The following is a 25,806-nucleotide window of genomic DNA, read 5'->3' on the forward strand; positions in this document are numbered from 1 at the left end:
ATGGAAAACGCGGCTCTACTTACAGAATTTTCTACTTAAGAAATTTCTTCCAGAACCAATTAATTTCGTAAGTAGTGGTACCACTGTACTGGGTAAAGATTTTGCTGTCCGTCAGACTACAACACACCGTATTTAAACTTGCCACTCACACCACAGAAATTGGTCTAATCTCTGGTGTGTGTGTGTGTGAAGCGGGTGCCCAGTTTCAAATTCCGACAAGTGCACATCGACTCGGATCTTCAGTGGACCTGACAAACGCCTCAGCAGTGGTAAAGAATATTTTGAAATAAAACATTTCTAAAGTAAAACTATTTCAAATATCTAGTACGAAAAAGTAAAATCAAATATCTATAAATGAAATGAATAACGTCAATAAAATAATATCAAAATCATAAATAATATAACATCTCTAAAAGAAATAAAACATTTGTGACCAAATTAAAATATCTGTAAATGAAAAAAAGTCTAATTAAAAACTATCTTTACAATAATTTCTAATATATTCATAGTTAAAATGAAAAATGAAAATGTATAGATGTTATGAATAACAAAAAAACAAAAACATTTTCAGTATAGGTCCGACTGCACATGCTCCAATAGTCTTCTGCCTCAAAAAAAAAAAAAAAAAAGTCTAAGTTGTCGTTGGGACGTACAGCCAACAGGGGCCGCCGCTGTGTGATGGTTAATGAGGTGAAAGCAAGCTAACTAGCAAGCTAGCAAGCTCGCCCGGCCAAACTTGCATACAGTAGGCATGATTTTTACTCTCGCAACATGGCGAATTAATATCAACGGCTGCTTTGAACCTAGCCTGCTAGCCCGGCGGTTAGCAAGCCGCTAACGGCTAACATGCAGACTCCGCCTTTTCTGGCGGGACCTGTTACCTGCTTGCCCTTCACGAGTATGGAGGTAATGTGAGGCGCGATAGAGCTGGCCAACTTCTTGGTGATGGCGGCGGCATCGCGCACCGCCAGCCTGCGCGTCGTTAAACACAACAACCCGTTAAATACGTGTACGTGCGTATGCGGGTGTGTGAAAGTGTGTTTGCGTGTGCATGTGCGTGTAAACATCAGACCAAAGTTTCCGGCTGCCAGCTTGTCGGTAAATCCTCTCCAGCTCTTCCATCAGGCTCTCTGCAGATTCAACAACAAGCCGTCAGCCGTTGAAGGGAAAAAATAAACACCTCTCTCAAATATACGTATGATATATATATATATATATATAATATTATAAAGGAAATTGATTTCCGATCGTGGCATTCAACAAGCTGAAAAAATCTTACCGTCTTTTGTGACGAAGTGCGATCCTTCCCTTCTCAGCAGGATTCCGGCGAGTTGAGCCTGGCTGGCCAAGCAATCGCAATCCTGGATGATTACAAACACAAGATGCAGTTAATCCATATTGTGTATACAAGAAAACAGGAAGAACCTGCACATTTGTACCAACTCGTGAAAAGCTGCCATGAAATTGTAATGAGGCAACTCGGTGTCTCGCATGACGATAATGGATAATAGCGCGTATCGCCTCATTTCCATGGGAATTAAATGAGGAATATGCATGAAATGGGGAAGATAAACAAGGCATTCTCATGCACGACGACGACGAGGTCGCTTTCAACTTTTTGCTTGCTTCGACTTTCACAGGACACTTCATTAGGTACCGTTACATGGTACAAATAAAATCCATTATGCCGTAGCAAACTTGCGTGAAAGTTTGATTGTCATTGTGAGGGGTAAAAACTCATGTAAAAATGTGATACACAAATATATATATTTTCCCCATTTTAAATGAGTCACTCTTTTAAAACTGCTTGTGGATGAAATATACTTTGGACCTTATAAAACTTATGAAAATATGAAATTTACAGTGTGTGGACGTATGGCTCAGCTTCAGAAAACAGGTGAGCCATGATTGGTCATTAGCTGAGCCCTTAACAACTGTGATGTCCTTTTCAGTCAACTGGAAGTGACAAAATGGCCGCCCCCTGAGATGGCTAAAAACATGTGGATTTTGCTGCTCAAGTCATATTCCACAAACACAATATTAATCAGGATGCCAAGTTTAGACTAGCGGAGGCACATAGAATATATTTTTGTAAAGAATTTTTGGGGGTTGACTTGTGGGCTCAAATATATTATTTTCAATGAGATATTTTTAGTCTTTAATCACACGAGGGACCCAATTTGTGTGATTTATAGTAGTTGACCTGGTACAGGAGCCCCCAGCGGGGCTGGACTCACGTGGAACTTCTGGAGGATCTCATCGGTGGGCTTGTGCAGCCACTCATCCACACTGATCTCAGGCTGCTGCTCCAAGTCGGAGGCATTGGGCGTGCTTGTCTGTCGCTTGACTTTGGAGTGTTTGGGAAGTTCCAGCTCTTCGAAGCTCTTGAACTCCGGGATCCTTTTTGTTTTGTTTACCACAAAAAAAAAAAAAAAAAAAAGGAATGTAGATGTAACTAAGGTGTCTCGAATGAAGTGGTCCGCAAGCGTAACGTGCAAGTCATGGTTCTTACTCGGCCTCGTTGACACGCAGGAAGTCCAATTGCTCGACCACGGCGCCGGAAATCAGCGTCTGGGTTTCACATGCGTGACATCATCAACAATCTCAATTTCAAAATCAGCAGTTTTATCCTTTGTGTGAAAGATACATGAATATCTCAAAAAAGATGTCCAACAAAAAGTAGCTTCAGCTTTTTTTTTTAAAACGGGCGACATCGTATTTATGGTTTCCTTCAGAGTGATTGTGAACCCAAATAAATATATAAATAAATTGATGATTTTGAAACCAGTGGCCCAAAAAATGATTTGTTCAAATAATATTACATTTATTTTAAATGGAGGGATTGGTGTTTTTTTTATTTTATTTTTTTCAAAATCTCAACGTTTTCAAAAAATGTTGACAGTTTGGAATTTGGGGATTTTAGCATGAAACATGACTCGATGCACATAATTTGTTTTCGCGGGCAACATAAAATCAGATCTGGCTGATTTTTAAATACAGCTATATTGCTGGAACATTATGTCTTTTCTTTAAAATACATTTACATTCATATGTTTAAAATGATGTTTTTAAACTGTACAATTTTCAACAATATCACAAATTTCATTAAAAAAAAAAAAAAATTAACAATCCTAAAATTACAACTTTTCCCCCCAAAATAAAGGTGTCATTATTTTGAAAAAATATGACTTCATCTTAAGATGATAACTTTCTTTTCTTGAAAACAGAAAAAAAGAACTTGAAAAACTGCCAACTTTTTTCTGCCAAAAACACACATTTTTTATCTTGATGAATATGTCCTAATTCTCACATGGTCAAGAAGACGCACAAACCTGGAGTCTGTCCACGTGAACTTTGACCCCTCCGATGTGGCCCTTTTTGAAGGACGCCAGCATGTCCAACACCGGATTGAAGCGACTTCCCCTGAACACACAAGTCCAATCAAAAAACTGTCTTTGCATTGCAGCACTCAAATATTTTTTTAAAGTTTCGGACTGGTACATTTTCTGCTCCAAAAACATACAACTTCCGTTACTTTTTATTTTTTATTTTAAATTACCGGTACTTTAATCTTACAATATTTCAATTTCCTTTTTGGAAAAAATACAACCGGTACTCAATTCTCATGATATAACAACCCTTTTCCCCACAAATATATAAGACCTTTTGTCAAAAAATACAATTCATTTTCAGAATATTATTTTTTGCTTAAAAATATGACTTTAGATCTCAGAAAAAAATACTGACTTTTTTCTATGAAAAAGTACAACAAAAAACCAACCTCTTATTCTCATTATAAAGCTTTCTTCATGCCTTCATGGCCATACCGTTAACTATTAACTATGCACCCATAAAATCTTTTGCTAGCTCTGCTTCTAATCGGAATGGGCTTGATCGTATCAGAATATTCCAAATGGGGTGTGTTCATGAATCTTTTTTATTCCGATCAGGATTTTAATCTGAATATATGTGTCGATGTAAATGTAGCCAGTGCGGTTCTAAATGTTGGAATTTGGCTTTAATATTACTTTGGGAAAATTTTCGAAAAGTCTTAATGTGCATTCAGATATTAAAAAAAAAAAAACATGGACACGGCATCTTTATTTATGGTGAAACAGCGTGTGCCTCACTGTCTAAAGTAATTTTCGACCAACATTTAGATGTCCTGTTATTGCAAGAAATGCATCGGAAGCCCCTGAAGGAGATTGTGGATGATATTTTACTTGATGTTGTCCTCGTGGATGAGCACCAAGAAGAGAGGTCGTCCCTGCATCTTCCAACATTGCTTGATGAACTGGAGGGCGTTCTGCAAACACAAAATATCATTTGGAAGAACATTTTCTCAGAATGAGGAAGTAAACAAGACTTTTAATCACACACAATATATATATATGTATAGATATATTTTTTTTATGTTTTTTTTTTTTTTGAATTTACTTGTTAAGGAAATATGATTTGGTGTAATTTTTTTCCTTTAAATGTTTAAGGATCTAAGGTAAGGCATGGCAAGGCAATACGTTCGTTGTCAACAGGTTATAACGGCTCATTTGCACACTGCATAATTTCATTCCTGGTGCGATCGGAACCGTTTTATGGCAAGCCCGTTGTTTATATAAAGGTTTAAGACCAGTTAGCCCACTGTGAACCCTCCACATTTTTACCATATTGACCTTCAATCGAAACCGGGGAGAGGGCCACAGATGTCGGCTTGTTGGAATATATTGGCGGCGGGTGTCCATTTTACGATCAACTTTGTGCGTGTGTACCTTAATGTCGTCAATCAGCAGCATGACATCCTGAGAAAGGTAAAAGTCGCTCAGATCAAAGACAATCGGGTAGCACACCACCGTCTTGCCCAGGATGCGATAAATCTGCAACACACACACACAGACAACAAGATGGATTCTCAAAAGGAATTGCGTGTACATTACTGTGGGCAGTATATAAAACCAGCCATCAATCTTACGATATAGCGAAACCAATGAGCTAACACATTCACACCCGCAAATACATTGAATACAACACCTGATTTACCATGCGCACGCATGCACCTAAACACAGACAAACTGATGATGATGATAATGCCCTCTGGCAGGCAGCCATCCTCCCTCCATAAACGTTCCATTATAAAATTGTCTTTGCAATGAGTTGCGGGGGGGGGGTGGTGTAGTCGTGATTCATTGGTCGGGCGGTGGTTTTCAACGGAGACTCGCTTCGTTTTTCCGAGGAGGAAACGACATTAGCGCACATGCGTGTAACGTGCGATAACATGCAAACAAGCTCTTCATAAGTGTCTTAACCGTTAAAGCAGGGTTTTTCCTGCATGTAAAATTCTGAGACGACTATCCCCGCCCAAATTCAGGCCGCCTCCGCTTCTAGAAGCTGCTCCTATGACGTCCAAAGAAGACGAGAACAGCTACCAATGCCTGTCAAAGCTACATTATAAAGTACATTGCTTTCCATAATTATTGGCATCCCTGGTTAATTTGTTTTATTGAGATTCAAATTAATTCTGTTTTTTTCTCAATAGTATTGGACAAAAAAAAAAAAAAAAAGATGAAAATCCAACGTTTAATTCAAGTGCAATTGTTCAGTGGGGAAAAAAAGTCCCACATTAAGAAATAATTGTTTTACATCAAATCTTGTGCCCTTTGCCAACAAAATGTTTCACAAGATGGGAGAATACAGAAAGAGAGATCTTAACCATTCCTCTTTGCACAACCTCTCAAAACCATCCAGCAACCTGGCTCCTCTCCTTTGTATTCTCCTCTTGAGCTCATTCAACAGGTTTTCAATGGGGTTGAGGTCTTGGGACTGAGATGGAAGGAGCTTGATTCTGTGTCTGGTGAACCATTTCTACAATTTTCAAAACGAGAGAATGCTTCTGCAATAAAAACTGAATTTATTTTAAGGCTTTTAACATGTCTTAAATAGGGCTGCCAATAATTATGGATGGCAGTATAGCTCTCTAGTATTACCGGTAGTTCCTATTTTTTTTCCTCTGAACAATTACTTTTCAGCTAAGAAAAAAATTATTTTCCTGTTAATCCAGCTTCTTTCAAAAAACTTCACATTCACAACTCGAAAACAAATGTTGTTTTATCTCTGAAAAACAGCAACACTTTATTCTTGTCATACTGCAACAATTTCATATCCGAAATAACTTGACTTAATTTTCCGTATACAAATTACAAAAAAATGTTTTTAGTTACTTAAATTCATAAATTAATACTTATGAACCATTTTAAAAACTGTTTTTATCTACATTGGCTTTTACTTTGCTCTCAGAATAAAGCACCTTTTTTTACTCAAAATAAGACAATTGATCAAAAAACGCACACCGTTCAGGACCAAAAGAATTACATCTCTATTTGCTTGATATCACACCTTTTTGCAAAATAATACTCAATTCATGTATGATTTAGAATATAAAATTGTTTTATTTTCATCCACACATGCCCATCTAAGTGGATATTTACCACTCTGAAGCCGAAAACTTCTAGCTAAACGATTGTACGCTACCTTAACGGGGATGTTTGTAATTTGAAAGGAAAAAACATTTTTTGTCTTATTTGTTCAAACTAAATTCAACATGCACTAATGTTGAAATGAATTATTTCTGCGGCCCGCAGCAGCCTCCGTGCGCTCGTCGACGCCTTGACGCGTGGGAGGCAGCTGATGAGGTACAAGTGAGCATGTGTTCACACGTGTATACCTTAGAGGTTCCGATGCAGCCCACGGGTCGATCCGGACGCCCACTCAGACCCAGCTTGTTGTTGACGGCCAGGAAGCGGTACGCCTGTCGGAAGACATGTAAGGCCGCATTAATAAACACAAGTGGTGGTCAGGGGAAGTAATTCGGTCCCCAGCCGAGACATTCCCGTTGTTGCAGAAATTACCTTCGTATTGAAGCGCGGCCACCCACCGTTATTGTTATTATCATTAGCGCGTATGAGATGCGGCGCTAATGAAAAGGTCCCCGTCACGCCATTAGTGACATACTTAGCGGACCCCCATGGGGCTAAAGGAGCAGCAACAGCAGCAGTAAGACGCTGATGATATGTTATACGTGGAATGGTGGATGCATTGAAAAGAGACTAAAACAGTCATTGTACCAATTTGATGTCCCCTCAACATACATAATCTGAAAGAGATATTTCACCTACATTGTTGGTCTTCCTCTATTACATAGAATCTGCTTCAATTGGTAAGCCAGTTTGGAGAATTGTTTATGGTTAGATATACACAAAATTGTTGGTAACCCTGCGTTAATAAAAAAAAAAAAAAAAAAAAAATGTATATAGTGGTCACGGAAATAACTTGATTCTGACAAAAGTAACATCCTGGAGCAGAGCCGGGGGACTGAAACTCAGCCACCCCAATGGCCACCACCACCCTATGGGTTTTTGCCGCCATTGTTCTTGTCCAGAATTGTATTTCTTTGAAAGCGAAATGTTTGACAAGAGCTGCAAGACCACCAAAGACTCATTTCACCTGCACATAGACACACACGTACACACGCACTCACGCAAACAGGGGGCAAATCAGTGTAACTATATTTCCGCCGGCTGCTATGACTACATAATGGATCATGTACAAAAGACTCTAATTCAGTTCTATTCTTTACAGCAGGCATTAAGGCTGCTATTTTCCCTTCATGGCTGACGACGTCACTGTGGTGGCGAGCAGGAAAGGAGAGGGAGTGGTTACGGAGCAGTTGCGTTGAGCAGTTGTTAGTTTGGGAAATTAGTATAAGTTACAGACCTCCAAGCGTATCAAGTTTTGCCGAACAAGGTGTACATATTTCCTGTATCCCCAAGATATAAGTCGAAATTGCCATTTCATGTTGGTTTACGCGTTACGCCGGTGAAGTAAAGTTCTCATCGTACTTACTTGTGTAGTACAGTTAGCATGCTATGCCAAAATAGCTAATAATGTGTTAGCTTGGCAAATGCGGCAATTTGTGCCTGAATTTATCCTTTTTAATATGCCTCAGGCACTAGATGGGTATTGTGCCTTTTTTTCCTGCAATGTTATAATTTTCCAAGCACATGAATACATATTGAGTTATACCTTTGTTAGGCTGGTTAATGATCTTTTTTTTTCTGTTTTTATTCTGAAGATCACAACAACAACACATGTCGTCATAAATGTGACCTACTCAATTCAAAAAACATGTGGGGAAGTAAAATTGTTGCCATATGACAATTTCATCAGCAAATGCATGGTATATAGTTTAAAAAAAAAAATATATATATATATATATATATATATATATATATATATATATATGTTTATATATATTTAATTAGGCCAAGATGATAATCAGTATCCCGTGTAGTGAAGCGCAGTCTGCTCTTTAAATGTAATTTTAAAAATAGTTCTAACTTATCTCTCTTTATTATCTCTCAAGGGGAAATCAAAAGAAAAAAGACAAAAATAACAATGATCAACTGCCAATATTATTGGCAGGCCCCAAACTCAAATTTCGCTTAGGGCCCAATGTAGGCCCGAGCCAGCTTTGGCAGTCAACACACATTTTAGACAAACATAACCCCTCGAATAAGTGCACCAGCAATTACGAGGCTGTTCTGCAAAAGGGCAATGCAGGGACAAAAGGTGGTGGACTTCTACTTTAACGTGACTTTGAAGCACTTAAAGACGCTGTCGAGCTGAGTAAAGACTATTTTTTCCGCTCTGCTGCTAAAAGCCTCTTTTGTATCATAGGCTGTTTGAATGCGCCGCATTGGAAGATGCAAAGAGAATCGAGATGGACATTGATTCCAACCCAACCGCCCCCCACCCCCCACCCCCCTTTCCATCTTCAGCTCAGAGGTGTGAAATCCTCACCTGCTACGTGAGCAGAATACATCGTCCAAGCAGCTTTGTTGCCCTTGAGATCGACTTGGAATGTTACACTTAAAGGAAAATGTGCTATATTTTTTTTACTTGAATTGAAACAGTCCCGGGTGTATTTTGTAAGATGGTGTAGGTCAAGCACTTTTTTTTTTTTTTTTTAACATTTTATAACGTTGTTTATGTGGTGTTTATCAGAAGCTAACACTTATCCGTGTATCAAACAATGATGCAGCTCTGCTCACATTCTGTCATTGCCATGATGGGTCTTCTTAAAGAGGGGGAAATAAAACCAAACATATTTTTTTCAAGAATATGTTCCCAGCTGGCCCACTAGCTGAAATACGGAATTCTGATTGCGTTTGTGGAATATGAGTTAAGCAGCGTTTTTAGCCATCTAAGGGGCGGCCATTTTGTCACTTCTGTCGACTAAAATGACATCACAGATGCTCTGGGCTCAGGTAACGACCAATCACGGCTCAGCTTCAGAAAACAGGTGAGCTGTGATTGGTCGTTATCTGAGCGCTGAGCAACTGTGATGTCATTTTCAGTCGACAGAAGTGACAAAATGGCCGCCCCCAGAGATGGCTAAAAACGGGTAGATTAACTCTTATTCCACGAACGCAATATTTATCAGAATGCCTTGTTTCAACTAGTGGGCTTGCATAGAACATATTCTTGAAAAAATATATATGTTTGGGTTGACTTCCCTTTTAATTTGAGAAGAAGGGTTTTATTGCATGGCTGTATATGTATAGTGGATATAAAGAGCCTGCCACTCCAATGCCACAACTACAAGTATGTGGACACAAGAGATTTAAAATTCCCCTTTAGTATGCTCCCTGATGTACAGTTGGCCCTTCACTCTCAAAAGAGCTGCAGTTCACCAAGCCAGTCAAAAGGTGGTACTGTGCTCCTCCCGTGCAACTCTGCTGCAAAACGCAAGGCGGCTAAAAGGTTGTGCCAATTAAAATAAAACACACTTACGAGTAAGTAAAGAGCAGGACACTGTATTAAGAAAAAAAAGAGTCAGCTGTTCACTGAGGATGAAGCAGTATTGCACATGCGTGCGCGCGCACACACACACACACACACACACACACACACATACGTACGCACAGACACAGGGTGGTGAGGACAACCTCTGCACCCGACTCTGCTCCCATGTGGAGAATGTCAATGAGGCAGCTGGTCTACACGGATTTTAATTCACATGGGTGCATGACATCACAAGAGTCCCAAGTATGAAGGATCTGAAGCTACTGTGTGAGCAACTATTTTCGATATGATGACGTTAAGAAGGCGAGGTAGAGTAGTTCACTCATTAAATGCCATTGACGTATTTACTTGTCTTTTCATAGTGCAGCCATTCAATCCAGGAACTTATTGATATATTTTTTTTGAATTTTTCAAACGTTAGGGTAAAAAAGGGTCTCAAAGGTAAGGTAAGCGGGTACATGGAGAAGCAGATATGTAGAGAAGGGTATGGAAGTAGGGAGGTAGTTTGGTCAGATTACTAATATAAGGTAAGAGAGGTAAGTTATAGAGTAAGAAAAGGTTAGGCAGGGTATGGTTAGGTAGGGTAAGGAGGGAAGGGAATGCAAAGTAGGCTACGTTTACGATATGTTCCCGGCGGGCGCAGCAGACACGTTTCAGGCCACTGTGGACAAAATGAAATCGTCGTGAGAGGGGGAGCGGGATGGGAAAACATGACAAGCCGAGACTGCCGCGGATGCTTGGCAAGATTTATAAGCTGTCCAAAAATTTGCCACAGCAATCACAGTGCGGATAAGAAATCTAGGCAGCGTTTAATAAAACGGGGAGCACACAAGTAAACTTGACAGTAGGTAATAGGGCATAACACAACTTGAGGCTGATCCGTAATGGGATGGAAAGCATATTAATTCCCCGGCATCCCACGCTTGAATTTAACTAAAGCTAAGTCATGTGTTTAGTTTACCTGCAATGACCGCCAATAACCACCATGGCATCGAGTGACTGTTTGTAATCCTGAATGATGATTGTGTTTGTGTATGTGAGACCATTGCGTTTGTTGATTAAAGGGAGTCTGGAGGTTTTTTCCTCAAAAAATAAACGCTAGTTAATGTGTTTACAGACTGCAATGTACAAACCTCCTGACTACTTCTTAAGTTTGTAAAAAAGCCAGGTTAGTCTCAAAATGATTCAATTTGTGTGTTTTTTTTCCAGTGCGGATGGAAGAAAAGACCTAAAACTGGGATGTACTTATAGAAAGTCAAACGGGGATAAAGAAGCTGTGTTTTATATTGCTCTGGCTGAAAGACAATAATTGAAAGAGGCTGTGTTTAAATAATAAGTAATTTTAGAAAGCTACTTTTCTTTTTCTCTCGTTTGCTTCTGAATGTCGTTAACTGTCGTGTTTGTAAACGCAAGTAGGTGTTGTTTCCGTGCTTGTGTGAATGAAGCACACCGAGTTGTCTTGAGTATGAAATGTGCTATATAAATAAAGCTGCCTTCCCTTGCCCATGGAAGCGTATTTTCATATAAAAGGAGCACAACCTTATCAGAGCTGACTACCTGATAATGAGCTGTGGCGTTAAACATTTATGCATCTTGAATTGAGTGTGCACATGGGCCATGACCATTTGAAAAGGTTGTAAATCCAATTCAAGTCAACTTTAGCATGTCTTCTTTAATCATATTAAACATAATTACCCGACAACAACATTGTGACTAGTGAAAATTCTTAGTGCTTTTGTAACTCTGGGAAACCACTAGCGATAGCGGCCAATGAGGACATATTTTTAATGCTGATGTAAAGTAGGGTACGGTAGGTGGTTGGCATATTATAATGGATGGTTAATATAAGTAAGGTAAGGTGCTAGTTTCCCACTGTACCATTTTGAAAGAAAGAAATAGCAGTGTGTCAAGTCTAGGTTTGACTCTGAATGTTCTTCTGTATGTTCTACTTTATGTTCTCCTGTGTGTTCCACTGTATATTCCACACTATGCTCCACTGAGGCGTACAGTGTGCTTGCGCGGTCGGATTTCATCCGTTGAGAAGGATTACACAAGCGGCAGGCTGAAGCTCAGGAAAAGTCCATTAAGCGGCAGGCAGAAAATCGAAAAGTGTCTTTACAGTTATCCACTCTACAAAGTGCTCTTTTAATTTGTAGTCCGTACTAAATCCCGCCGCTACGATTCCGGCTACGACCCCCCCCCCAGGCGTGTAAACAACGCGCAGAGTGAATTTTGCCTGTGATGCCTTCCATCATCAACACCGTTGGAACGTTCACCTTCTGCCGAATCGTCTTTGAACGCTTTGCCTCCTAATAAGGACTCCCAGTGATTATTGATCATGCGCCGCAGAAGATTCATAGATCCAAATCCAGCTAACAAATGTATACCTGTACAGTGTAAACACATACACACAAACACACAGGGCAAACAAGCACTTCTTGATGCATAGGTAAAGCAGGGTCAGACGAATTTCCTAAGATGGTTGATGGGAGCAGCAGGGAAAACATTTCTCAAAAGCACTCCACTCTCTGCATTTTCAATTTCTGCCAAGATGGATTATTGACAATGTGACTAACTGCAGTTTCCAATCTCTCAATGCACGTACCCACAGTTTCTACATTAACCAGCATAAGGTTGTAAGGAAGGTACGCAAGCAGGCAGGACAGTAGGTAAAGTAGGTGGGTAGGCAGGTAGGTAGGAAAAGTAGGAAAGTACGGTTAACATACAAAGTTGACACACCCATATTCAAATGCACAGGTTTCTGTGATATAAAAAAAAGAGACCAAGAGATCAATTCCAAAACATTTTCCACATAACATGACCAATAACCTGAACAACTCTGTTTAAAAAAGAAGCCATTTTTCAAGAGGGGAATTGTAAAATAAACAACTAAGACATCCTCATAAATTGGCATGCGGCTGTGCTCGGAATTTACCAGTAACATTCAAACTTACGTTAAATGGGAGCCGGTGCACAACTGTCACCATTTAAGTGCTTCTGATTATCCCAACTACAGTTTAGATGTTCGAAAATGTGTTCTGACATTGTTGGAGTGACATTTCATGGCACGTCTCATTGTTCAAAAGTATCAATCAGCAGAAGCAAGAATTTCTAAGGAATAAATATGCCATGAAACACAGTAAAGACAGTAATCATCTAGTGGAGAAAAGAAGGCACAACAGGGACATTTTCAAGAATTGGACATCCGTGTAAAATTGATGAAAAGGACGAGAAGGCAATTGGTCAGCGAGTCTGCCAAGAGGCTGACAGCAACATTGAAGGAGCTGCAGAAGTGGCTTTGAAGTAAACGTGACAACTATCTCACACCGTCATATGTCTAGGCTATGCGGTAGAGTGGCAAGATGGGAGCTTTTTTTTTTTTTTTTTTTTTTCACATTTTGCAAAAACGCACTTGAATTCTCCCAAATGCAACACTGCATATCACCAAAACGACACCATGCCTCCAATTAAGTAAGCACCGTGGTGCCGGTATCATGCTTTGAGGCTGTTTTCTTCAGCCACAGCTTAGTTAAAGTGGAAGTCAACCCAAACATTTTTTTTTTCTCAAGAATATGTTCTATGCGAGCCCACTATTTGAAACAAGGCAATATGATTCATTTAAAATATGAGCTCAGCAGCAAAATCCACCCGTTTTTAGCCTTTTGTCGACTGAAAATGACGTCGCAACTGCTCAGGGCTAAAAAGGGGTGGATTTTGCTGTTTATAGTCCACAAACGTATTTCCTGGAAAAAAACGTGTTTGAGTTGATTTCCACTTAAAGGTGATGAACAATGAACATTTATAAATACCAGTCAATGTTGGCACAAAAACTCCAGGCTTGTGCCATAAACAGTTATCGCTGGGAATATTTTGATGAACATAATTCTGTGGTGCAGATAATTAGTTCCGCCTGCTTGCTATTTCCGCACGGTTCCATTACGCTAAGGCACTTGGATGGCATGCCATCATACGTTTTGCCTGACATCTCACAATAGGTGTTGATATTATCGAGTTACAGTGAAATATTTGATACTTGAGCATTAATCAAGATTATTTAACGCGCTCACTCAACATGGGAAGTCATAGTTTATCACATCCATAGGCATGGTTTCATGAAAGAAAATGCACACATATACCGATCTTGCCCAATGCACTCATAATACAGGCAGGACCAAATCTAAATAAAAAGCAACATTAAGAATTATGAAGAATTAAGAGATGGTTCTGTTATTGTGCTTCTTTAGATATGATTCAAACGAATGAGCCGTTGATCAGCAGGAGGCAAAAATGGTCTCAGCTGTCGGTGACAATTCATCATTCTGATTGGCTGGTAGCTAGCGAATCATTCCAGTAGATATAAGTTGACTAGGATATGATTTACTTAGATTTATTCCTGCTTGTGTTATAAAGGTATTGTGCAAGGTTCTGTATATGCGTGAATTTTAGTTCAAGAAACGCTGACCGCGGTTGGTATGATAAACAATGACTTCTCAGCCACGTGTGCTGTGAGTTGTGCGTCAAGAGGCGTGCGAGTGTGCAAGTTTGTTGTCTGCACGGGAGTGTTGCCGGGCTCACATTTGCCACTATACATTTGTTTCTGGTAAAGCATCAAAGTATGACATTCTGCAGGTGGACCCGCCGGGCCATTATGTTGATCAATAGTGGTTAAATACGGCAGCACGGAGGGGGATCAATGACGTGGAGCCGACAGCTTTTCTTTGATGAATGTGACAATCAAGACGGGGGAAAGGCTGCTGACATGCAATCTGACTGATTGCAACATTGATTAGTTCTGTGGTGGTGTCAATGCTATTTTTGAGAACTCCTTCAATTACCGCAAACACAAAGCAAAGGGGATGTAGCTTTTAGCAAGGCTAACTTGCTAGTGCCACTTGACAACAGAAGGCAATCACTTACATGATGTTTATTACTCAAGGACTGAAGACAAGTTTGTCTCCACTTGTTTATGTGTGAATGAAACCCCTTAAGAACAAAACAATTCAAAAATGGCTGTTTCAATCAAATGACGTCTTATAGGCCAACTGTTTACTTCCTATAACCTAGAAATTACAGACTGTTCTTTTTTTGACCAAATAAACACATTTATTTATTTGTTTGTCCTCAAGAAAGCAAAAAACTTGAAACTTCATCACACACAATATGTTTGGCCGAGATCTGATCTAGTGGAGTTAAGGTCCTTGCGAACTTCTAATGGGTCTAGTCACGACAACAACAATAAAAAAAAAGCCAACTCAAATCTTATGTTACTCAGGCTGAATTCTCAAGGTTGATGTCAAGACCATGGCCATTATCTCTCAAATTTGCTGCTTTCAGGAATAAATGTGCATGTGTGTGTGTGTGTGTGTGTGTGTGTGTGTGTGTGTGAATTACCTTGACCAATTCCTTCTGAGGCCAGATTTGGATGGGTTCCACCTGCTGTGGTGTCTGAGTCTGAATACCGTATGTGTTCAGGAACACCTGCAGTCTACACACAAAGACCAAAAAATGGATGTATGAAATAATTCTTCTTACACAATGTGCTCACTTAAAATTGTATTTGTAGTTTATTCCTCTGGTGTAGCACTTATATAAAACAGAGAGTCACCTCGTGATCACAAATGTACAATTGTGACTATGAACAGGACGTAGGGAAACACACAGAAGTGGGCATTCCGTCCCTGGGACGGAACGGTCCGTCCGTCCGTCCCGGACGCCATTTTGTGGACGGTTGGACGCAGGATGAGAACTCTTTTAAAAAGGACAGACTAAGAACGGATGGGGGTAGGTTTTCCGACGGAATATAAGGACGGTAGTGCTTTAAAAGGATGGACAGGGTCGGAGGAAGCTCATTTTTATGAATAAGGACAGAGGGACAAAGATGGAAGGGTACCCAGATCGCGGATGGAGGGCGGACCAGCAAAAAAGAGTAAAGTGCCCAGCTCTGGAACCACAGACGCACGACGTACCTCTGACTCTCAGCGATCAGTGAGACATGAACCACAACATCATTCTCTATGGGGCCCTGTGAGAGACACAAAAAAAAAAGCTGTGAGGTTCATGTCAACATTAAATGGACTGAATCAGCAGCTTCTCCATTCATCACTAGGTAGGTAGTTAGGCTGGTAGATAGGTGGGTGCATAGGAAGATGAGAATGGTTTTAATTAGTTAGTTGGGTGGGTAAGTACATTAATTTTTGTTTTTTTGCATAGCCTCCTCACTGTTGAAGATCATTAAAAAACTTTTTTTTCAGTTTTAAATGGTGATTTTATTTATTCGGGGGGTGGGGCGAATACTATTCAGAGCTACCTGGCCCTGTGTGAAAATGTACTCCCTAAACCTAATAATTGATTGGGCCGCCCTGATAAGTGACAACTGAGCAGTGACAACTTTTTTTCTATTATTGGCAATGAGTCCTTCACATATCTGAGGAGAAATTTTTGAGACTCTTCCTGGACAATTTCTTTAATGCAGCAACACTAGAGGGTTTCTGAGCATGAAAAGCCTTTTTAAGGTCATAAACTGATGGCCAAATATTCTCCTTGAGGATTTTTTTTTTAGTACAGAGCAGAATTCATCATAGCAAGTCAGCCAGGTCCTGAAGCAACAAAGCAGCCCCAGACCATCACACTATCCCCACCATGTTTCACTGTTAGCAAGATATACTTTTTCTGAAATACTATGTTACATTACATTTACGCCATAAGTAACTAGACACAGACCTTCCAAAAAGTTACGTTTATCTTGTTAGTCCATTAAATATGGGTAAAGTCGATTTATTTGCTGTTCATCCGGGTTGCATGCCCAAAAAACGTGCAGCAAACAAGCACACTGACTTGGCGGAAGTCAACTTTAACACTGGGGGGAGATGAAGTGATGTGATCTGAAATCTGAATTCGGCACACACAAACTGACAGTGGATGGCGGTATAGTGCAACCTCCACACTGGTGGAATTGAAATGAGAGGTACATCTTAAACAAGCAACTGCGAATAATGTAGTAAGACACTCTGTTCTGCTTTGTAATGCGGCTCAGCGGCCTCTGAAGGCATCAATGAGCCATTTATAGCTAAACCGGCATGACGTCGTGTCTTATTAGTATGGAATGAAACGAAAAGTTGATAGGTAGCGAGGCAAGAAGTAGGGGGGCAGAATGCGTTGGCTCACACAAAAGGAGTCCGATTGCACGTGAACGATCCTGTCCCGTTAAGTGCTTTATTCGCTTCCTGTATATTTTATGCACATTCTTTCTAAAAAAGTCCCTTCAGCAACTCATTGAAGGAGTGCTACACGGTCAATGGCTTGACGTGGTGGATAAGTAGAGTGGAAGCAGACAAGTTCGGCTGCAGGCTGCAGGGGGGGGTTGAGCCAGCAACCATGAAAAATGAATCGCGGCACTCAGAGTAGCACCACTGACACTTTCGGACAGGCAACACATTTCACATGCAAGCACTACTCCGAGTATAGTAAGTTATCATAAGCAACGCTACAACACCGGAACCCTAACTTCAACCTGTCTTAAAACCAGAACCTGGTTTAGAAACGCTGAAACATCAACCCAGGTTTGAAACCCTAACTCGATTTACTGAAACCCTAACCCTTGCTTGAAACCCCAACTTGAACCCCTGATTCTTACTTGACAGCCTAAGTCTGGTTTCAAACAACAAGTTCAAATGCTAACCTAAGCTTGAAACCTTAATTTGAAATCCCAATGTAGGCTTGAACCTCTAATTTGAAACCCTCACCCTGATTTGAAACTTAATCTAAAACCGTAAGCCTTGTTCGAAATCCTAAACATAGCCTTACATGCTAATTTGAAACTTCTCTTTTTTCTTAAAACTATAATCCTCTTGTGATGCCCTAATTTGAAACCATAACCTTCACTTGGAACCCCAACAGAAGTTTGAAACCATAAACCTGTTTTGCAACCCTTAAAAGTTTTAAGTATTATGCTTGTTTGAAATCCAACTTTGATCCTAAACCTAACTGAGGTTTGAAACATCACATTGAAACCCTCACATTGTCTAAAAACCCTACTTTGACACCCTAACAAAGACCACCTGTAGTCAATCTTTGCGTAGCATTTACCAGCCAAATTCCAATTTCAGCAAACTCACTAAAACAAGAAAACTTCCTCGTTATGCTTTCTGGTCATCTTCTACCCGTCCTTGTTTTATCCTCCCTTGGATTTGGTCCTAATTATCTCATTTTCTGTACCTTCCACCTTTTTTTTTCTTCTCTTCTGATCCACTCCCATTCTTCTTTTTAACCTTAATCTTTATGTCCTTCCTCATTTTCCTTATGCCTAGCTTTTGCTTCTTCCCGAGAGGTAGGGCAAAAAAAATAAATAAAAAAAATAAAGTAAAATAACCATTCTGGTTCTGCCGCTTTGTTTGCTTTCCTTTTTCTGGCGATCAATCTGTGGCCAGCGGTAAAGCTGTTAAAACAAACAAACGATTTGGCCTGAGTGTGGAAGCACCTGAGCCCCGAAAGCAAGCCCAACATCAGTCACAGTCATTCTACAATTTTTTCCCCTAACTTTTCTATTGAGTGATTTCTGTTTTCCAGGGTGTGTATTCTTATACTGACAATTTGGTCAAAAGAGTGTGACAATTGCAAAAAAAACCAAAAAAACAAATAAAAATATTAATGCATCAGATTTATATGGCGCGCTTCGGGACAACTGGACACTGGATAGCACTCACGCATTCACACTCTGGTGGCGGTAAACACGTTCTGTGCCCACAGGTTGCCGGAAGCGTGGCTGCCCTCTGACCACCAGCAAACATTCACACCTAGCGTGAGTGAATCTTTTTTTTTTTTTTAATAATTTCACTGGAATAGATTAAATGCATTTCCATTCATTTAATTTGGAAATTTTAACTCGATTTACAAATGTGTCCAGTTAAGAACTGGGTCACGAAATAAATGAAGTTTGAAACCCTATCTCTGTTATGAAATCACAATTTGTACCCCTAAACCTTTTGTATTGTAATTGTAACCCTTGCTTAAAGTGGAAGTCAACCCAAGCATATTTTTTTCAAGAATATGTTCTATGCAGGCCCACTAGTTGAAACAAGGCTTTCTGATAAATATTGCGTTTGTGGAATAAGTGTTAATCCACTCGTTTTTAGCCATCTCTGGGGGCGGCCATTTTGTCTTCCGTCGACTGTAATGGCATCACAACTGCTCACAACGACCAATCACGGCTCAGATTCAGAAAACAGGTCAGCCGTGGTTGGTCATAGTGAGAAGTTGTGATGTCATTTTGAGTCGACAGAAGACAAAATGGCCGCCCCGAGAGATGGCTAAAAACAAGTGCATTTTGCTGCTTAACTTATATTCTACAGATGCAAAATTAATCAGAATGCCATGTTTCAACTAGTGGGCCTGCTGGGAACATATTCTTGAAAAAAATATGTTTGGGTTGACTTCCGTTTTAAAACCTATTTTGAAACCGTAACCATGGCTTTAACGACGACTTTGAAACGCTAATCCTCGTTTGAAACACCAACTCCATGGCGTGAAGCTCGTGTGCATGTCGTGCTAGCAGATATCACACTGCTACTGTTTCAATTATTTTTCATGTCATGTCTTTTTTGTTTGTTTTGTTTCCTGTCGTGTGGTGTTGGTCGACAACCAGTCTCACAAAGCCCAACTTATTGGCACAAATCTTCAATCGTTGAAAGATTTGAAACAGAAAAGTTTGCATTGCGCTTGCCTCTGTTTCAAGGTCACGTTGCCTCCCAGTGTGTGTGTGTGTGGCATCACAAAGGAATAAAAAAAAAAAGACTTCCACACAAAGTTGAAGAAGGAGAACGCAGCTCCATTCCTCCCATCTCCCGCACCCCCTCTCTCCGTTTCTGTGTGAAATGAAATATAATCCCCTTCCTTTAATGCCCCCGGCGGCTGCGTGCCTGCGCACAGAGATTCGTATTTTTGATGAGGGCATTTGAACGTGTCACAGGTTTAACATCAAAGAAATGATAAGTCATGGACGGTGGGACGGCAGGAGGGGGAACGGGCGGAATGGGGCGTCGCGTGTGTGTTCAAGGGGTCGTAGGATGAAATTGTGTAGTTCTAGAGGAGGTAAAAGACGGAGGAGGAATATTATCCCGCCCTTGAGAAGCTTTAAGGGTGAGATAACAACAGATAATGTACACTATGCATTCACAGAAAATATCCATGTATTTTAAGTCATATTCCTAGACTACCCAGTGGTGACACAAAAAGATGAGAGGCCTGATCAGTCTTCATAGAAAGGTACTGCATAAATACAATTAAGTCTCAGTTTGGAATTAAACAAGGTGTGATGCTGTCATTGAAAACCAAACACTGTCTTTAAACCACAGTTACTACGAACAATAGACTTGAAAAATCTTGAAACACCAATATTGTTTAAAACCCTACCCCACTTAAAGGGAAGTCAACTCAAACATATATTTTTTTTAAATAATATGTTCCGCAGGCCCATTAGTTGAAACAAGGCATTCTGATAAATATTGCGTTTGTGGAATAAGCGTTAATCCACCCGTTTTTAGCCATCTCCGGGGGCGGCCATTTTGTCACTTCTGTCAACTGAAAATGACACACTGTCAAATCACATTGTCTCAGCGTTCGGGTAACAACCAATCATGAGTCATGATTGGTCATTATCTGAGCCCTGGGACACTGTGATGTAATTTTAAATCGACAGACGTGACAAAATGGCGGCACGGTGTTCGACTGGTTAGCACGTCCTCCTCACAGTTCAGAGGGCGTGAGTTCGATCCCAGCCTCGGCCTCCCTGTATGGAGTTTGCATGTTCTCCCCGTGCCTGCGTGGGTTTTCTCCGGGTACTCCGGTTTCCTCCCACATTCCCCAAAACATGCTTGGTAGGTTAAATGGACACTCTAAATTGCCCCTAGGTGTGACTGTGGGTGCGGATGTTTGTTTGTCTCTGTGTGCCCAGCGATTGGCTGGCAACCTATTCAGGGTGTCCCCCGCCTACTGCTCCCCGCGACCCTTGTGAGGATAAGCGGTATAGATAATGGATGGATGGACAGACGTGACAAAATGGCCGCCCACTGAGCCAGCTAAAACGGGTGGATTTCTCATATTCCATAAATGCAATACTAATCAGAGGGCCTTGTCTCAATTAGTGGGCCTGCATAGAACATATTCTGGAAAAAAAAAATGTTTGGGTTGACTTCCACTTTAAAATCCTATTTTGAAATCCTAACCCATTTTTTTTTTAATATCCATCATTTGCTGTGGGAAACTGATTGTGTTCAAGCATTAATATTTTACGGTATGTGCGTGACGGCTGCACAGTACCTAGCATACATCCGGTAATCATGTACCATGATGCACTTCCATGCTGGAGGGCAGTGATGCAAGAATGAAGTAGAGCAGGTTGAAATAGGTTTTCCCTGTCGAGGCATTTTCGGGCCCCCGCATCACTGCAATGGCTGGGCAGTAACCATGACGACGTTGCAGGCAGTCCCAGGTGTGTGACGGAAAATAAGCAAGACAAGTCAAAATCTATCATAGCGCGGACCACGGCGTGGAAGGAAATAAATGCAGCAGGTGCCCCCATGAATGCCAAATGATGTGATGTGGTCAAGAGCGTCTGGCATTACTGACAACATGTGGATGCAACACATGAATAAGTAGAACACAACATCGTGTATCATATTTTTTTTCACGTTTTGCATGTTGCTATCTTATGCTTAATACAAGGCGGCTTTTTGCTTTAATCTGGCAATGCACTGATAGTAAGGCCGGACCGATATGCATTTTTTGAGGCAGATGCCGATTCCGTTAAATGGCAGAACAAAATTCCAAAAAACAAATTCATTTTAATTAATTGAAAAAAAATATGATTACTTTTTTTTTTTTTTTTTTTTTTTTGGTCCCTTAACTCTTAAAACAATGCAGATATGAATTACAGGCATTTGAACAGAAAATGTGGAAAAGGCACAGTATTTCTTTCCTGAAGGATAAATAAAAACGATGATTCGATTTGGGGCGTGGGGTATATTACAGGGAAGGCCACAAATGGAGAAAATAGGGTTTTATATGCTGTCTGGCATCTCAAAATAAAATTGTCCGTCCAATTGAATCGGTAATCATCACTGGCGAGGAAGAGCTATCACTAGTTTTACAGCGCAATCATTTTCAATGGCATATATGCCATTTTATATGCCATTTATGTGATGCAATGTGGCAGTGTTCTGAACGTGTTATTTACAACACGTGGCGGCGCACGGACAAATGAAGACGACTACGCCGTCACGTGTGATCGCTTCATTTCCTCACAGCAGCCTTTTTATGCGCCTCTCCATGAAATGCATTGACGCCCCTCAAGCTAAATGGACTGGAACACATCACATTGAGCTACACACACACGCGCGCGCGCGTACAAATAGTCATCTCTAGTGCTGATGCATCCAGCGTGTTATATAACAAGACATAGTGGCACCTACTGGGTGATATTAATGCTATTGCGGACCTCAAAACATCCATTGACTCCCTTTTGAACTCAGTAATGCGACATTTGTAACAGCGATTTGGTGGAAATGAACAAGATATACTAAAATGGTGGCTTCTTCCAAAATAGAAAATGTTCCTGTGCATTTGCATGCATGGATCTGTGAGACTTCTCCATGCTTCCAGTCACTCGATAAATGAGTCTACTGAATTTCGTGTCAATCGGTGAGCAAGGTTTTTTTTTTTTTACTTTCCAGGGAGTACGAGCGATTCAATTGTTGGGGGTACCATCTGGGACCTTTTACATCAAACTGTCACTATGACTTATGCAGTGGCATATTTTAGTGGATTTCTGAGTTCTGTATTTTCCATATAAGCAACTACTTTTTTCCTAGGTTTTGAACCATGCGGCTTATATAAAGGTGCGGCTATTTTGTGGATTTTTCTTCCACCACTAGGGGCGGTCTAACCGGAATTACAATACAATACAACACAATTGCCATTAACAGGATGTGACTGCAGGTGGAGGAGTTCAACAGGCGAGGGGGCTATGCACTATGTTATGAATTAGTTGGTTTGCGGAAGGTTGGACGTCACCTGACAAACCGGAGCAGCAGCGGGCAATGCAATGATGCATAGTACTGTTTATTTTCTCTTTTTTCTGTTTGTTTTAATCAGTAAAGTTGCTGCCATGTTAAAAGGCTTTGTTAGGAAAGAATCTGTTCATACATGTAAATGTACAGTTCAAAATCGTTCTGTAAATGCAGTAAATATCTTAATTTTTTAACATAGATAAGTGCGAATAATATAACGATGCGGCTTTTACATGTTTTTTTCATTATTTATAGAATGGGTGCGACTTATAGGTGCGGCTTAAAGTCCAGAAAATACGATATGTTGAAGTCCTTTAAGAAGGCAATTTAGTTGCTTGAAAAAGAATGATATCTATAAATCAATGACTGTGTACATTTATTTCACTGACGACAACGCTGTGCATGTGTGTGTGTGTCAGTTGTTTTTGTTTGATATTTTTTCTTTGTTTGGCGGCGTCTCTGCTCATAAGGCGCCTGCGCGTGACGTAAAGATTACATCGCCGATAACCGTTAGACAGGTTGCCAAATCCGGTGAGTGAAAGAAAAAGTAATAAAATTTAAAGCAATTTCAAATTTAGCTCCATCTTTCGATTCCGTTCCTTACTCATCATCCTTATTGTCCTGCCCAACAGATACCGCCTTCGATAGTGTCCAATCAGGCGCCATTGCCACTTCGCTTGACCCGTTTTTCCTCTCTGACGAGGGCCGCTGAGCGGCACGGGACAGATCCATTTATCTCACTCCGATAATTCATCGAGCGACCATGCGAGCTGTTGTGTGTGTGTGTGGGCGACGGTGTTGCTGCTTCATCATGCGGAGGAATTTAACACTTTCCAATTAATACTGCATGGGCACTCCCAGTTGGCCCACTACATTAATGCGCCAACCCTCCAATATGAGAGTCTTACCGATGTACATTACGGATATGGATATATGTGCATATTTCAAATTAATGCTACTTTTGTTACCGCAGTTATGTGATGGTCTAGATAAAACAAACATAAACGTGCAAAACGTTTACCTTTGTAAAATATATAAAAACGAGAAAACATGTTATTCTCTAAACATCTGCCTTATGTGTGTGTGTATGTGTGTGTCCTCTGTCCAGTGTGTGTGTGTGTGTGTGTCCATACTTTGTGTCTTGTGTAGTTGTGTGTGTGTCATGCCTGTTGTGTTCCTGACTTGTCTCTTTACTTGTTTGTGTGTGACCCTGTTTGTGTGAAGTGCATTTTGCCTGGCAACAGTTTGTGTGCTATTTTTTTATTTCACAAAAAAAATAATGTGAATATTATTCATGTTAAAAAATAAATTAAAAAATGGAAAAAAATGTGCTGTTGTCCTTGTGTTTTGTTATTTTCTTCTTTCAATCACATGATTTTTTTTAAAAGCCATGAAAGGGATGGAATTTGATCCATGAACATTTTTGATGTCGTAAGGAAACAAAAATGCAGCATTTAGAGTCTCTGCTGGCCATCACTTTGACAGAAACGCATCAGATTGTTCCCAGAAACAAAAATAATAAGACAACAGTAAGGCAGCAAGTTTTTTGGGTGAAAACACAGAAAATTAAAGCAGGAAGGAACTGTTTATTGACTCCTTTTGAGGATAAGTAGTATACAAGATGGACGGATAAAAGGATAAGTGAAGATGCCATCCCCCATTTTTCAATTTACTTTTATTATATTTCAAGGTAATACAACTTTGTCAAGGGGTGTTTTTGTTAACTGACTTTCACTTATTTTCATTATATTTCAAGGTACAAGTTTAATTTCTAAATTAGTTTTTAATTCAGTTTTGTCTGTATGATTGTGTGAAAAGTTTTTTTTCTTTTGAAACTTTATAACCCAACCAATTTTTTGTTCTTATTGCGTTTTAGTTCCACTGGTTTTCATTCTGTGTGATTTTTTTCCCTCCCATTTATTATTTTTTTTTACATCATTGTTTCTTGATAAAATAAAATTAAAAAAAAAATTTTTTTCCCAATCATATTGGAAGGTAAAATACTTTCGTAGTGAAAAATTATACATTTGCAAGCATAATTCATATTTCAATTTGATGTGGTAGCTCTCATCTTCACAGGCTATAGTCAAATAGTCAAACTCTGGAAAGGGAACTCTGGGAAACTGAGCATAGACAATGAAAGCATTGAGGCTGACCTGGTTGGAGTATCGCATGCTGACGTTGCGTTGGTCCTGGCGAGGAACGTAGCGATGAATGGGGTCAATGTCCTTGGGGCTGATCAGTTCGTCAACTGAGACACATGGTCATGGACACACATACGCCATTATGTTATCATATCACTTCCTCAAATTAAAAATATACCATGTCATCGCTGTCCTGTGAAAAGTACTTATGTCCATTTTTTTGCAATTTTTTAAATTTTTACATGAAAGGGGTTTCTGCATTACAGACGTCCCACTAATGCGATTTTTTTTTTTTTTAATTACAAAAGTGGACATACGTGTTTTTCACATGACACCGACGATATTATTATATTATTATTGGACTGTACACTTATGACCACTGTACCCGTTTCCCTGACAAAAAAAAAAAAAAACCTTCGAAAATAATGTGCATCTGTGGTCAATTTTGTAAGACCCTCCAAATCTTATGACATGTAGTCATGTATCTACTGTATTTACTGTATCTTACCTAGCAGCTTAGCAATGTTGTAGAGGGCTTGGCCCCACAGAAAGAGCTTGCCGTCGCGTCCAGAGTTGCTCGGGAAGCGCTTCTGGCTGCCGTGCTTGCTTTGCTCCGCCTCCACAAAGTCTGCGGGCACGTAGTAGTATTTGGGAACCACAGCGTGGCCTAAAGCGAGAAACCGTCACTGAGTCATCAGTTCTGCGAAAAGGATTTTGTCTGACCAATTCTGTCACTCAATAATTGC

General features: G+C 40.1%; 1 protein-coding gene across 3 annotated transcripts in view; it reads right to left on the reverse strand.

The window, feature by feature from the left end:
* The window catches only part of phkb (phosphorylase kinase, beta), a 61,648-nt gene that overhangs the window by 8,791 nt on the left and 27,051 nt on the right, over positions 1-25,806 (reverse strand). For 2 of the 3 annotated variants that reach the window (XM_086025617.1, XM_086025615.1), the window contains 12 exons: positions 25,569-25,727; positions 25,073-25,167; positions 15,822-15,877; positions 15,247-15,340; positions 6,716-6,799; positions 4,767-4,871; positions 4,224-4,306; positions 3,333-3,423; positions 2,513-2,571; positions 2,238-2,400; positions 1,280-1,361; positions 1,073-1,130 (listed from right to left, as the gene is read on the reverse strand). In XM_086025617.1, the coding sequence (XP_085881743.1) occupies positions 1,073-1,130; positions 1,280-1,361; positions 2,238-2,400; positions 2,513-2,571; positions 3,333-3,423; positions 4,224-4,306; positions 4,767-4,871; positions 6,716-6,799; positions 15,247-15,340; positions 15,822-15,877; positions 25,073-25,167; positions 25,569-25,727 (1,129 nt within the window). Of the gene's footprint in view, positions 1-881; positions 973-1,072; positions 1,131-1,279; positions 1,362-2,237; positions 2,401-2,512; positions 2,572-3,332; positions 3,424-4,223; positions 4,307-4,766; positions 4,872-6,715; positions 6,800-15,246; positions 15,341-15,821; positions 15,878-25,072; positions 25,168-25,568; positions 25,728-25,806 lie in introns of all 3 variants that reach the window. The other variant, XM_086025616.1, reaches the window with a different exon arrangement.

The sequence above is a fragment of the Filicampus tigris genome, chromosome 3, assembly GCF_054856515.1.
Source record: "Filicampus tigris isolate MCC_2025a chromosome 3, RoL_Ftig_1.0, whole genome shotgun sequence".
Taxonomy (NCBI): domain Eukaryota; kingdom Metazoa; phylum Chordata; class Actinopteri; order Syngnathiformes; family Syngnathidae; genus Filicampus; species Filicampus tigris.